The following is a 15871-nucleotide window of genomic DNA, read 5'->3' on the forward strand; positions in this document are numbered from 1 at the left end:
CGAGACTGGAGTATAACGGAGAACCAGTAGAGGTACTCAAGGTACCCTCCGCCTCACACCGTCAGGTGGCTTGCAGAGTATGGATATGGATGTAGATGCTATCGACTCGTTCCAAAGAAACATGATCATCATCATTCCCTACATTATGAATACCGTGGCAATAGCTTCACATTTGCCTTTTATAATACCATACCGCTGTTGACAATACAGTTGTAGGCAAAGTTTTCATCATGTCAAATGTTATAACTGTAACATTATCATTTGATTTAGCAAGCAAAGTATCGTTCTGCAAGCCTTTATGTGCACACTCAGCTTTCCTCAAATGTTCATCTTCCTGCGAGATGAACAAATTGTCATTTGGTAAGGCCATTATTTTGATCCGGAAAGAATCGCATTTCTTACATGAATCCGAAATAGGTGGATGGAAAGATAAATTAAACTGTTCATTGAAGATTTTGCGAAGTATATGATCAAATACTGGGTTCACTGTTTCTTTGCAAATATAATGAATACACAATACTGAAACTTAAATTGGGTGCCAAATACTTTCTACTTGATTTGTGTATGGCATAGTGACTTTCATACACTGGAAATTTGTCAACAAAACACTTCACTTCAGCTATTTTATCTGACAGTGTTTTGTTGGCAGATTCAAGTCATCCTCGTCGGTCAAGAGGAGTGTTAACACCTTTCTGCTTCAATATTCTGTCTCTTCATCCTGCAGATACCACCAGTGTGTTCCGAAAAAATGGATTGCACACTTTCACATCATTACCATGAATATCACGCAAAAAGTATTGCCTGGTATTTTCCCATCAAGAAAGGAACATGGTATACGCTCATGTTGTTTTACGAACACGGATACTGTTGATTGCAAATCAAAGTTCGCCAATCCATAATAATCATTAAATATTTTACACTGCCTGTCTGCACTTATTTTTAGGTAGCATTGCTTCATACAAGAACACGGTTCCATTCGGCTTTCTTTTTGAGGTGTAATCTTGCCCTTACAGTTTACATATTCTTCCCCTTTGGCTCATCTCCGTTTTCTTACAATCCGTTTCCAATCTTTCTCATTCCTCAAACACTTTTTGCCTTTCATACTGTTCATATTATCAGGGGATGACGAGGATGGAGATGGCCCTGGTATTCAGGACATTTCCAAACTGTCGTTAACATCGCGCCACTCTGTATCATGGTCTTGATCACCACCTTCCTCCTCCGATTGAAACACATCTGTGAAGTTCAATGTCAAACATACAGGAATCAATATTTTTGTATTACTGCTACACAGTATGATAGCACACACAAACAATAACAACATACCTTGTAATTGTTCCTCTATAGTTTTAGGTTGTGGGTTTTGATCCATCATTACAACTTCAACAATTATCACCCTACCAACACACTGCGCCGGCACTATGCGATTCCACGATGTGACTCAATGCACAATGATGCGAATACTGTGATAGCAACTACTACACAAGGCAACATCGTCGCAACACTATGGGCATGGCTGCGCGTAGCGAACACTGGAGGTGGTTCAGGGTAGTGCTGTCAGTGTAACAGTGAACTAATGAATCATAGTCCACTATTACTCCATAAAAATGTGACAAAGGCTCAGTGCAAAAAGTAGTAATTGGCCCCTTGTCTATGTTTACCATAACAAATTTAAATGTGTGGTTTTGTATGGTTTTTATACTTCACATAGGCATCATTTCATGCAGGTAACTTAACACAGCAACAAATGTGGGTTAGTCCACTCTTGCTCTCAGAGCCTCATATGTTATTGGCCATGGCGTTTACAGCAGAATTTCACCAATAACTCAAATTCACATTTTTTGGTGTTTGACCCACTTTCTACTTACGTACCTTTATTTATGAAGCGAAGTTAAGAATAAGTTTCCTGCAATATTTGGAAAACTCATGAACAAAATTCTACATACTGATGCACCCTCAAACCAATGTCAATGTTCATTACCGACTTGTCTTTTTTAATACTTCCAAATTACTTTCTGAATGTAAATTGAAGGGGATGACTTCCACCATGCATTCATACAACTTTTTTAAAGTTTGTCTCATATATAAAAAATCTATAGAATGCTTCGTAAATAGTTGTTCCCCTGTCCTTGTATTGATTATGTGTAAGTTGTTGCAGTTTATGGTTTGTGCACAGATGTTTTTTGAAGATTAAGGAGTTGCAAAAATTTTATTTGTCAATGAAATATCAAATGATCGTTTACCTCAGGTGTAATGTATGGTGCACCTTAACTGTATTCATAATACAGGTGATCACCAGTTTGCTGCAGGATCCTACATTAGTTAGTAGATTGTTCCCATAAGGGGCAGACACAGTGCAAACTTCAATTTCTGACAGCAGTAGTAGTAGTAGTAGTAGTAGTAGTAGTAGTAGTAGTAGTACCAGGAAGACTTTCCATTAGTTTAATTTTCATCTACATAAAACAAAATTATTGTAGCTGGAAAAATATTTAAGTAATTTTTATACTGTTCCATTAAGTTTCGGGTGTGCAGCTGCAAGAAATCTCCTTCTTCTTCTAATATTTCTTGCGGCTGCACATCCGAAACTTAATGGAACAGTCTTTGCACTGCCAAAATCTGAAGATGCACAATTTTTATACTATTCTTATTTGGGTTTAACACTTTGTTGTCACTAGTATGGAAGCCTTTATTACTGTATAACATAATCACTCACACTCATAGTTATTACAAAACTGTTTTCAACATTTTAGTGTGGTCCATTTTCACACAGTACAATAAAATTATCAAAGTTATTGCATAACAAATGCAAGCAGAAGACCTGCTGTTTTCATAATCCAAAATCTTCTAAAACTATGCTTCAGGTATTTTGTTTGTTGAGCTGGAGCAGCCAAGCTTGTGACTGAAAATATGACATAAAAATTACCTTTTCTGTGATCAGTCTCAGTTTTATTACACGACTGACTATAATGCATTTAAGGGAGCTCACTCCCATCTCCATATGCAATAACATATGGATGTGTGTGTCAAAGGAGAACCGATACAATTACCAAAAGATCTGATAAAATACGGCCAAAACAATTAGCCATATAGAACAGTGCAAGAAAAAAGAATGCCACAGCTACTAAAATTACATTAGATATTGTATGTTAAAGCACACTGTCAATATTTACAAAATATATGTCAATTCCAACCACAAAATAAACAATGTAGACTTGTTCACAATGGACTGCAAACTTAAGTACTATTCATATTTGCACCGCTAAGTGATCCACCGCTGTAAGTCCAGTGTGCGACCTTCACAGACATCAAAATATGCAGTGTTGTCTATGCTGAATATATTTTGTGTGCACTGTTGTTATTGCAGGTGGTCCAGGAAGTTAATAGCAACATATATTGACATCCTTTGTTCCGAATGTGGAATCTGCATTCTCTCACACCAGTGTACAGCTCTGAACAGTTCCTGAAAGTAATTTTATGCACATCGGATTAAAATTTGTCACAACATTTTCAAAGATACTGAAGTTTTTTGTGATTTTGTTAGTGCAGGAAAAAATGTTCTTATGTTAAGAGAGGTGAAAACACTGGCTATTTTGGTTTTATGAATTGCCTAAATACAGTACATTCACACAACATATTTTATTTTTTAAGAATCATTGGTGGAGAACACAACCAGGCATAGATACTTTTAAAAACCTTTTTTTCATGCCACTACCACTTTTGCACTATGGTGCCCATCTTCAGATGGTTAAACTTCTAACATATTTTTGTGTGACTTCCAAAATGTACTTTCATTTATGTGTTACACAGTCTGTTTGCAGCTTTTATTCCTTCAAACATATAGTACAAGCTTAACACTATATCGATCAGCAACTCGTACAGAAATTGAAGAAAACAGAAAGAGGGGAAAACGCAGAGAACTGTAAAGACTGTAGTAAAATTGTGGAAAGAATGTAGACTATAAGAGGCCCATAATTTTATTTGATTAAAACAGAACAGACATTGCAGGTTTCCCTACAAAAATGACATACAGGTGCATTGTTGGTAGAAAATGCTGAATCACCTCAAGATATTCCTAACAATTGTATCCACTGTTTTGGGTAAAGAATAGAGAGATGAATTTTTGTGGAGAGCAGCAAAACATGGCATGACCGTAAAAATCAGTCAGCACCTGACACAGCACCAACATGATGATGTGAAGGAAATGAAAATTAACAATAGTCTGCAATAAAGTGATTCTAATTCACAATGACAAAAAGACATTCAATAAATTATCTGTGTTTGGTGGAGAAACAACAGGAAAAATCATGATAAACAGAAATGACAGTTTGAAAGAAAAAAAAGGATACATCAGGTTTTGACCTTTTATTGATCATGTCATTAGAGATGGAACACACTTGGATGAGAGAAGGAAATCAGTCCTCTCCTTTTCAAAGGATCCATTTACTCATAAATATGACAGCATACATATCACTGGACATCTCTATTTTAAAATAGCCAAAACTGGCTAGTTATGTAGAATACATTAAGTAAAAATTCAACTTGTTCCAATAACTTAAACAGCTTTTGATGGACAAAATAGTTTTGACCTTTTGAAATGAACCATCCCAGCATTTTCCCTGATCAATTTAGAGAAACCTAAATTTAGAGTGGTTGAGCAAGGACTGCAACTGCTAGCCTCCTAAATACAAAAAATGTCAGTCTGGGAGATTGTGTGGGGGCATTGAATAATGACAAGATACTTGTTTCTTTCTGCAAGTTATGATGTTCAATCTGAATTTTGTACATGGCATGGCATAAATCTCAATTATGAGTCACTTTTGTGCAGCAATCTTTGGTGGCAGCAAATACCATTGTGATGGTGCATGTTGGATTACTTTACTTTGTTTCGATTTCCAAAAAGGGCTCAAAAGCTGATAGCTACAATCTTACTAGTCTACAGTATCTCTATATTGTATCAAATTATGCAGTAAAACTCATAAAAACATCAAAATTCAACTACACTGCCTGATAAAAAAAATGAGGCATCCAAATGGAGAGAAAGAAAGAAAATATAGTTGCGGTAACTACAGAAATCCTTTTTTGGATACCAATCATCATATAAACATTACCTATTGTGGCACGTTAAAGAATGTTCCAGCTTCTTGTCACATAGCCTACACCCAGCATTATGTTATGAATTAGTCATGTAATCTCCTGACCACCACCTGAAGAAAAGTCTGAAAACTGATATACGGAATAAACAAATACTTCAAAATTGTGACTGGGTGCAATTATATTGAGCAAACAGTCAGATTTTTAACCATCCATGACAGATACACTTAATCTCCACAGGTTGACAGGGTATGTACTTTGTTTCACTGATTAAAAAATTGAGTCATTTACAAAACTCTTTGCAGAGTGGACCCAATTATCAATACAATGAAGCACACCTCTAGCCTGGACACTTGCACTGATATGATTGTGAAGGATGTCATAAAAATGTTACATCCTCTTCTGAGGAAAGCTGGCCCACAACTGTTGTAAATGGTTGTTCATGCCCTGGATATTTATACTGGGACAGAATTGACATTCAAGCTGATTGTTCTATTGGGGATGGATTTGGAATTCTTGCTGGCCACAAGAATACCTCAACATTACACAGACAGTTCACAGAGACATGTTCTATGCGTCAATGAGAAGTGTCCTATTGAGAAATGGCACCACAACAGTCCGATAAAAGGTAATGCATAAGAATGCGGGATGTCCATTACATAGTGTTGTGCCATTTGAGTTCCCTCCACCACCACCAGCTGTGATCTGAAGTCATAACTGATGGCCCCCTACGCCATGATGCCAGGACTAACACGGCTATGCCTCTCCAAAACATTGGAAAAATCACCCATCTGCCCAGTTCACCACCATACTTGCTGACAATGGTCATATGCGATAGAGCAAAACTGTGATTCATCACTGAACACAATGTGATGCCATTCATCCGTGGTCCATGCTGCCTGGTCATAGCACCATTTCACTTGTCTTGTGTTAATGGCAGCCTAGGCATAGGATGGTGATTTTCTAGTCCGGCTGCTGCTAGTCTCTGATCAATGGTGCAGGATGACACAGAATGTTGCAATGCGTAGTGGCTAAATGTGCTTGATCCCTGAAAGCTCTCCTTCATTGTGGGATTTACAAATGTGTGGACTGGGTGAACAAATGACTGAATAAACATGAGACTGCTAAAATGGCAGAAGGGGCAGTAATTTTAAAAAATACTACAATCCTTCAGATGCAGGCTGTTGACTACTAGAGTTGTGTTTTGAAATGTATGAATTCCACTATAACATCCCCTATGAGCCACGATGGGGGTTATTGCACAACACATGCCACAATTCCAGTTATGAGAGTGAGTAGCAAATCTCTCAATAAGGTTGTAAATGGTAATGATCCTAGTTGTTATTGAACTAGCCCCCTTGGCTGTCTATACACATTTTCCAATGTTTCTGGAGGTCTTGGAAGCAAGCAGGGAAATTTTCAACTGCAGTGCTTAATTTTCAACTGCAGTGCTTACAAGTTTATTTGTCACAGCCTGTTGGATGTTCGTGATATCTTGATGAAGCTTTCTTTTCAGCAACCTTCTCACTAAGAACCAAGAAAAAAATCACTAAGAGAGAGGTCTGTCAAATATAGCAAATGTGGGATGGCAAAAACAAGGCTGTCTGACCAGATACCCATTAACAGATAAGGCAGTATAGCCTCTTGCATTGTCATGCAGTAAGAACCATTCCTGAGAACGCCGCGAATCAGGGTGGCGATGTTGAATTGCTTGTAGCAAACATTTCAAGACTATGATGTAAAGAGTTTGGCTCACTGTTGGACCTGGAGGAACACACTTGTGGTGAACTAATCCTTTACTATCAAAGAATGCAGTCAACAATGGCTTTGTTCTCAAAGGTTGTCATTTAACTTGTTTCAAGGCCAGTGATACAGGAATCTGCCATTCAGCACTCTGACACTTCATGTATGTCTCTTACTGGTAGCACCAACTTTCATCCCCAGCAATAATCTTTGACAGACGTGTGATCGCGCCTGTCTATATACAGTAGTTCAACAGAAATTCTTCATCTTTCCTCTTTCTTTTTGTCTGTTAGTGTGTAAGGGACAAGTTTTGCATTAAGTTTCAATTTTCTTAAATCTTTGCATAAAAACTTATGACACACATCACACTTCAAATCAAGTTGTTCTGATTTCGCACACACAATTACATGACAGCCTTCTTGCTATAACTGCCTTACACACTCCACATTTGCAGCAGTATGTGCTATAGGCGGGTGAGCAGCTCTGGGATTGTCTTGCACTGAATCTCTGCCTTCATGAAACCTTTCGTGCCACTCAAAAACACAACTTCTTGAAAGTGCCTTGACTGCATATGCTTGCTGAATCATTGTCCATGTTTCACTAGGAGTTATCCTGAGCTTAATGCAGAACTTAATGTTCACTCTTTGCTCACAATCAGCATCCACTATGTCATCATAAAGAATGTCCCAATAACCCAAAGAGAGTGTTGCTAAGCACATTCCTGTCACCTAGTGAGTTTGTGTGGCAACATTGTCAAGATCATTTCATGGATGCACACATACCAGGTAACTTAAAAAAATTTTGTTCTTTTTTAGTATTGCAAACACAGAAAAAAATCCTGCCATGGACCTTTCCTGACAAAGGGAGTATTATGAGCACAGATTACACTTGTGTGTTTTAAACAATGCATAGATATTGATGCATTTTTACCAACATTTGAACACATTTTTGAAAACTATAATTTCTCCTTTGTGCAGTTTGTTATTTAAAAAATACACCACCCCTGCTGCAAAGATTAGAAATAACTGCATGGTACAACAAAACTTCTATGGAATTTACTGACTCATTTACTCTTTTCTCACTTCATAGTCATTTTTTTCTGAACACTCATTAATTATACATCATCTTGTTACATTTTTTAGAGATTTTTTCCTCACTAGCATTTGAATGTAGTTTAGTGGTAGTTAGTAGCACAAAAAATATCAGAACGAGTTCACAATCAAGAAATTGTATCTAAATCAGTGTCTTTTATTTGTTACTATCTTCAAGTTTAAAATTTATCTTCTTTGAAGTAAGACACACTGTTAAGCTACAGAAAGACATCTCACCTTGTGTTATGAAGCAGACAAGATCAAGTTGTCTGTATACCATAGGGGAAGAATGGAAAAATCAGTTATGCCTGTTAGCTTCACTCCACAGACATCTCTGTTTGGACCCCAATCAAACTTCCACACAACTTCAAGGGATTCCTCCTTTACGGTATTTTTCACAAAGTCCAGAAATGTTTCACAAAAATTTAAACCAGCTGCTGCATTCCATGTATCCTGAAATTAACAACAAACACAGTGACCTTTTGTTTATCAATGAGTGAATGACAGCTAGGCGTCGTGATGCCTCACTTCCTTTCAGTTTGCATACTTGTGTTAATATTCTGAATGTATGTTTGTAACTTCTGCCAAAAATTTCTAGATAGTACGAAAATTACATGTGGCCCACCTTTTGGTATCTTGTACGTGACTACAAATATGTGTAGGCTATTTATGTGAGTGGAACTGCAACTCTTCAACATTAGTAGTGACATACTATAGCTGTAAAAATTTATGCAATGATTTTTAAATTTATCTTTATAAATGTAAACATCACCTTATGTACTCAAATCCAAGTAACAGTACTGTCATATTATGCTTTTGAAATGACAGTAACTTCATAAGTATATTATGATGAAACTACAGTAGCACTGAGAAACTTTACGGAAGAAACGATCATTTTCTTTTTAAAATTTACGTGATTGTTTTTGTGAATTCATATTAAATATAACACAACAAAAGGAAAATGTGGACAATATGAGAGAGGTACTAGCAGAAGTAGAGCTGTGAGAGCAGGTCCTGAGTTCTGCTTAGATAGTTTAGTCGGTGGAGCATTTTTCCATGAAAGGCAAAGGTCCAAGGTTCAAGTCAAAGTCCAGCACATAGTTTTAATTTGCCAGAAAGTTTCACACAGCACACAATCCACTGCAGAGTGAAAATTCATTCTGGAAAGATATTATGGCTCTTCATGGTGGTCAAGCATTTTTTTTTATTGTGAGGGGTAGTCATAAAGTTTTAATTAACATGAAAAATTAAGTTATGTAATTAACCCTTTTGCTGCAACAGAAGAGCTCTTTGGTCAGGTTGACAGAGGAGATAGAAAAGATCCAAAGAGGAGCAGCACATTTCGTCACAGGGTTATTTGGTAAGCATGACAGCGTTATGGAGATGTTTAGCAAACTCAAGTGGCAGACTCTGCAAGAGAGGTGCTCTGCATTACGGTGTAGCTTGCTGTCCAGTTTTCGAGAGGGTGCGTTTCTGGATGAGGTATCGAATATATTGCTTCCTCCTACTTATATCTCCCGAGCAGATCACGAATGTAAAATTAGAGATATTCGAGCATGCATGGAGGCTTTCTGGCAGTCGTTCTTCCCACGAACCATACGTGGCTGGAACAGGAAAGGGAGGTAATGAGAGTGGCACGTAAAGTGCCCTCTGCCACACACCGTTGGGTGGTTTGCGGAGTATAAATGTAAATGTAGATGTAGATTCCGTGCTGGGGAAGCTTTTGTTTTGGTTGTACTGCTCATCAAATGCTGGTGCCTGTGCTAAAAGACGGGGTTCTGAATGATATGAAATACTTATTATCCAATTTTTCGAAAACTATTAGATTAAAGAATTAGATTTTTGCACATCTTTTACAGTCTGTTATCTTCACTTGATAAAGAACTGAATTTCTTTTTGTTATGCATCATTCATAATGCTCTGCATTAAATTAAGTAAAACATAGCACAAAATTTTGAAGAGTTCTTGGAGATAAAAATGCATTGAAAAAACTTTGCATATAGTTGATTTTAGCTCGTACACTGCAGTGAATGAAAAGCAGATAAGATATCAAAATTTTACTTAAAGTTGAGAGAAGAACATTATCTCATTTTATTCTCAACTTATTGGGTTTTATATCTAACTGACAGTCGGGCATGATGCATTCAGTTCGGACTTGCTGGCTGCTATGAAGTACTTATCATCCATTTTGAAGAAAATTATTAGGTGAAAAAAATAGATTTTTGCACATCTTAGAGTTTGATATCTTGGCTTAACAAAGGACTGAACTTCTTTTCGTTACATGCCATAGTTACTGTGCTGCATAAAGTTAAGTAAAAAGATATGCAAAATTTTAAAGATTTTGCAAAGGTAAAAACACATTGCATAAACTTTGCTAATTGTTGACTTTAGCTCTTATGTTGCTGTAAATTAAATGAAAATAAGATATCAAAATTTTATATGAAACAGAGTAGAAGGACCTCTTCTTTCATTCTCAAGTTATTGCTTTATATATCATGATGTGACGCGCCCTTTCCTATCCTCGTGCATCGTGAATTGTGGTCATAACAATTGCTGCATCTCATAAACAATTCAAAATATCCAAACAAGGTTTTCTGCAAATGATAGCAAGCAATGAGGCACACGTGTTGTATGACAAATACACAAAACTTCTTTTATTCACTGACATATGGAAGTAATTTATCTCCAAGTGTGAGAAGCTGGCAGCTCAGAATACGTCCAGACATCCACCTTAATGTAGGAAAATCCAAGCAGAGTGTATATATGCCAAAACACATGGGAATCAGTGTAGTAGTACTGGTACACACACTTACAGCAGGAAAGGGTTAATTTTTTGTTTGTTTGTAGATACATGTCTGAAATCCCGGTGCACAGTGAAATCATTGCATTACAGTACTGTAGCATGCCATTAGAACAGCCAAATCAAAACGGCACATGATAAAGTAGTGATGGGCTGCATGATGTTGTCTTGATTGCTCTAATGGTGTGTTACAGTACTTTGGTGCAAGGATTTCATTATGTACCAGGATATCAGACATGTACATGCGAATAAACACAAAAATAAAAATGTACCTATTTTTTCAAGGTGATAATTAAAACTCATATGTATCTATTTGATTCTTTTTACTAAGTTACACAAAGACAGAGAGCTTCCATTGTTGTTTTTCCTGTGTCCTTTGGTGATACCAAATAAACAATAGCAACAAATAAGTAATGGTAAATAGCCGTTTTAACAAGTACGGGAGTAGAGTGGTATTGTCGTCCCATGGACGGCTACCTCACCTTTGTCTCCATTCTCCACTGACCTCATTCTTTCTATGTGGTATTTACTGCTTCTTCCACCTTACCTCCCCAGTCCAAACAGGAATGAGAAAGACTCCATGATCACCAAAGACGACCTGATCTTCATGACAGATTAAATCTCATCTGACAACACAGGTGTTTTTTATTCTGCTACTTTTAATTCTGTTCTTTTTTCTTAACATTTGTTCATCATCTTCCTCTGCTTTTCTTTTTCTGATTTTAAATAGCTGGTTTGATGCTGGAGTGCACTCTTTGATTGTTTCAAATTTTAAATCTTGAGCCTTCTCTGATTACCAGGTTGCAGAGTCTCTCATTTATTAAAAGGACTAGTTTTGGCACATTTAAAGTGAACAGCTGCACGTGATCACGACAGCAACTGCAGTTACCAGTGTGACCATGTGCAGCTGTACAGTGAACCACCAGCTCCAGCCTAAAGGTGATTTGTTGTGAAGTGAGGTTTTTCCCAAATATTTTATTCACATGCTCAACCCGGTCTTCTGATTGAACTCCCGCCAACCATTCCTACTCACATCATGTACATTTGTAAGGCCTCTTCTAAATGCATGATGCCATTACCTTACATTTTCTTCAGTCATTGTAAAAAGGCCTACAGACACTATATACTACACAGTGAATTTCAATTTCATTAAACACCTTTTTGAATAACAAAATCTTATCGCTGATTACTTCAAATACGATAGGATTGTTTAACAACCATTTTAACTCACCATGACAAACTTTAAGGACTCGTACACAGAGTCTGTGCACATAACTGTACAATATGATCACTGCAGATAACATTTTCTAACCAACTAGCTCTTACTTTTTAGACACATTAGTTATTAGAGTACTTTAAGTACACTGCACTTACAAAGAAATTAATGAACAAAAGAAAATGCCTGTCCAAGAAATATTCATACTATACACATCATTTCATCACAGCACGTAAACATCTTTATCAGTGTAAATAAAACTCACCTTTGATGTTTTGGCAAGCTCTGGAACCATATATTCTCGAACTTCCTCTACAATACCTTCATCATTACGAAATCCACAAATAATACAATTTATGTTCACCAGAAAGCTTTGTGCCCACCACTTCATGAATTTGAACCTGAGAGTAAAAAATTATGATTTACAAATGACAATCATACACTCTTCTGTACAAAAACTGTTGTAACAATAATTGATAAACAAAGCACACAAATCTACAGACATAAACTATTACTATAAGCTAATAACTAAAAGAAGACAATACTTGAATGAAATAAATATATGTGAAGATAGATAAATATGAAAGAAGAACAAACTAGTAAGTAAAGCAGGACAGATAAATGGTGTTATCAAGAGACATGGCTTAGTATTCAGTGTTATCAGAACATTAAGATCTTTCATCATACTTTACCTTCTTCAGACATAGGGTGGGGAGTGGAGGTGGGAGTGGTGCGGTAGTATGTTATGCATGCATGTTTCAGTTCTGGAATAGATCTTTTCCTACGTTTTCTTTGCATAAGCCTATTTTGAAATCATGTGTCACACTTGCTGGTAAAGTTCTCCTCTGACTCACAGAAGTACCCTGCACCAAAGATTTTTCTTTTTTATCAACCATGTACACCAAAATTATTACATTAAACCGTTCTTTTGCCTCTAGACACATTCAGGTTGGTGGTTCTTTCAACCATCTTTTCAAGAAGAGCTGACAAAAGCTAAAATTAATGTTTTCTTATGTTGATATTTGTATGGTAAAACATCTATTGCATTCTGAGAACTTAGGAAGTCTATATAACAATAGATGCCCATTATTATGAAGAGGATAGTTGCTACTCACCATATAGCATAGATGCTGAGTCGCAGTAGGCACAACAAAAAGACTGTAAGAAACTGAGTTTTTGGCCAATAAGGCCTTTGTCAAAAATAGACAACATACATACATGCACACACCTGGTTTCACAGATAGCCCTGCCTTTGATGGGATCGGTGGTGTTTGTAACAGGATTGGAGTAGAGGAAAGTGGGAGGAGGTATGGGACAGGTCTTGTATCTAGGTCTATTACAGGGATATGAGCCATGAAACAAAGTATTTGGAGCAGGAGTTGTGAAGGGATGGACAAGGATATTGTGTAGATATACTGGGTGGTGGAATACCTCTGTGGGATGGGTGGAAAGGAAAGTTGGTAGGACATTTCTCATTTAAAGATGCAACAAGAGGTGGTTGAAACCCTGGTGGAGATTTTAATTCAGTTGCTCCAGTCCTGAGTAGTACTGAGTAACAGGGGAATGCTCCTCTGTGACCAGATGGTGGGACTTTTGGAGCTGGTGGATGATTGGAAAAATAAGGCACAGGAGATCTGCTTTTGTACAAGGTTGGGAGGGTAATTACAGTCTGTACAGGCTTCAGTGAGACCCTTGGTATATTACAAGAGGAAGCATTCATCACTACAGATGTGATGGCCAACTAGGCTGGATGGATAGGGAATGGGTGGCATCTGTCAAAGTGGAGGTATTGCTAGTGATTGGTAGGTCTGATATGGCCAGAGGTACTAATGTAGCCATTTTGGAGGAGGAGGTCAATATTGGGGAAGATAGCTTGTTGGGTAGAGTAGGACCACGTCAAACGAATGGGGGAGAAGGTGTTGAGGCTCTGGAGGAATGTGGATGGGTGTCCTGATCAAGATCATGAAGATGTCATCAATGAATCTGAACCAGGTGAGGGGTTTGGGATTCTGGGTGCTTGAAAAGGATTCCTCTATATTCTCCATGAATAGGTTGGCATAGTACAGGGATGTGGTGTCCATAGCCATGACAATCAACAAGCTGTCTGTCCGCATGAATGGCCACTGACAAACTGCGGCCAAGAAACAACTGGACCACCCTATTGGTGAGCACACAACCCAACACAACATTCTTCACTTAAATTACTGCTTCACAGCCTGTGCCATGTGGATCCTTCCCACCAACACCAGTTTTTCTGAATTGCACAGGTAGGAACTCTCCCTGCAATATATCCTACTATCCCGTAACCTGCTTGACCTCAACCTTCGTTAGTCTTTGTTCTTGTCCATCTAGTCCTCTTCTCTCTTCCCATTCCAGCACTACACAGTCCTATATTCCACCAAGGCACCCAATCTTTTTACTTCTCTCCTTTTCCGCTACCCCCCCACCCCCCTCCCTCTCTCCGCCACCCTCCATCTAACCTCCCGGCTGCACCTTGCTGCCCTCCCTTCTCCCCTCCACATCCTTGCATGCTCCCCCTATTAGCACATTACAGTCCCCCTGCCGTACCCTTCTATCACTCCCGCTCTCTGCCCCAGTCGCCTCCTACCCCCACCCAATTGCTTCTCCCAACACACACTACTGCTTGCAGTCTGCCTTCAACTGGTCATGTGTGTGAGTTGCGTTTGCACGTGGTCAATCGTGTTACTGGCCGAAAGCCCACTTTCTGACAGTCTTTCTGTTTTACCTATCTGTGACTTGGCATCTCTGCTCTATGGTGAGTAGCAATTATCCTTTTCTTAATACTATTACATTGTTTACATTGTTTGATTTTGCCAGACGGCTTTTCTTCTATCCTTAACCCAGTGTCGTTTTCCTTTGATATTATTTTCTAATGCATCACTACACTCAGTTTCTGTCCAAATTTTCCTAAGTTTCTCTTGTTGCCTTACAAACTGCACCTTATGCTCCACTTATGAGCCACATCATCTCGGTCACGCACAACAGACGGCTACAAGATCATGCTGACTGTTAGTGCAGTATTCACATCCCACATTACTCTCACCGATATCATTAATCCTATATCTTTAAATTGATCACTCTCCCTGCATCACACTTCATATTTTCACATGTTATTTCCTGTACCTTTCCTGTGCCACATGAACTTGCAACTCATCCTACCAACTCCTCCCCATCCCCCACTCTTTCTCCTCTCTATTCCAGTTTGTAGCTACTAATTTCTGCTAACCTTGTCACATCTTCCATCTCCCTTCACATTTATCCATCCACAGACCTGCAATCAACATTTTTAAAAAATTATATATTTTTTCTTTGATCTCACTGTGACTTCACACAAATTTCGGCTGGTTTTTGCCTTTCATGATCGCCCTACTCTCTCAGATTTTTCCCCCTCATATTTCATCTGTTTCATACTTTTTGTGATTTTTTCCACATGTTTGGGTATATTTTTGCAAAGTTTTTTGGACATAATTCTATGTTATTTACATATTTTGACCTATTTTTCCACCACCATGGATCCTTGCTCCTTCCATTTGCATAAATTCAGAAAAGTTTCCTTATCCCTATCCAGAACCCAGCCCAACATATTGTTCCTGCAGTGTTGCTTGGCTCATGGAATCCCCCCAAATGGCCCTACCATCAAATTACCCAACCTTGGCTGCCACCCTTCCTTCCACAGTGACATCCATCTGTTAAGATACTGCCAATCCTTAGCCCTCACCAACACACAGTCCAGCAAAACCATATCAACTGAGCCTAAATCTCCTTGCAATAACTTGTCTCCATCTGTAAAATTCTCCTACTACAATCACAAATTCCTCGATCACATATCACACACAAACTCTCGCCCTCCAGGAACTAGAGCAATATGCACAATGCCACCTCAGGAAACTCTCCACCTTGCTCACTTCC

At 38.1% G+C, this 15871-nt stretch overlaps 1 protein-coding gene across 2 annotated transcripts in view; it reads right to left on the reverse strand.

Moving 5' to 3' along the window:
• Positions 1-2652: 2652 nt before the first annotated feature.
• Positions 2653-15871, reverse strand: part of LOC126365998 (decapping and exoribonuclease protein-like) — a 40971-nt gene continuing 27752 nt past the window's right edge. For both annotated transcript variants that reach the window (XM_050008823.1, XM_050008824.1), the window contains 3 exons: positions 12207-12342; positions 8163-8378; positions 2653-3460 (listed from right to left, as the gene is read on the reverse strand). In XM_050008823.1, coding sequence (XP_049864780.1) covers positions 8169-8378; positions 12207-12342 — 346 coding nt within the window. In that variant the 3' untranslated portion in view covers positions 2653-3460; positions 8163-8168. The remainder of the gene's footprint in view (positions 3461-8162; positions 8379-12206; positions 12343-15871) is intronic.

The sequence above is a fragment of the Schistocerca gregaria genome, chromosome 4, assembly GCF_023897955.1.
Source record: "Schistocerca gregaria isolate iqSchGreg1 chromosome 4, iqSchGreg1.2, whole genome shotgun sequence".
NCBI lineage: Eukaryota > Metazoa > Arthropoda > Insecta > Orthoptera > Acrididae > Schistocerca > Schistocerca gregaria.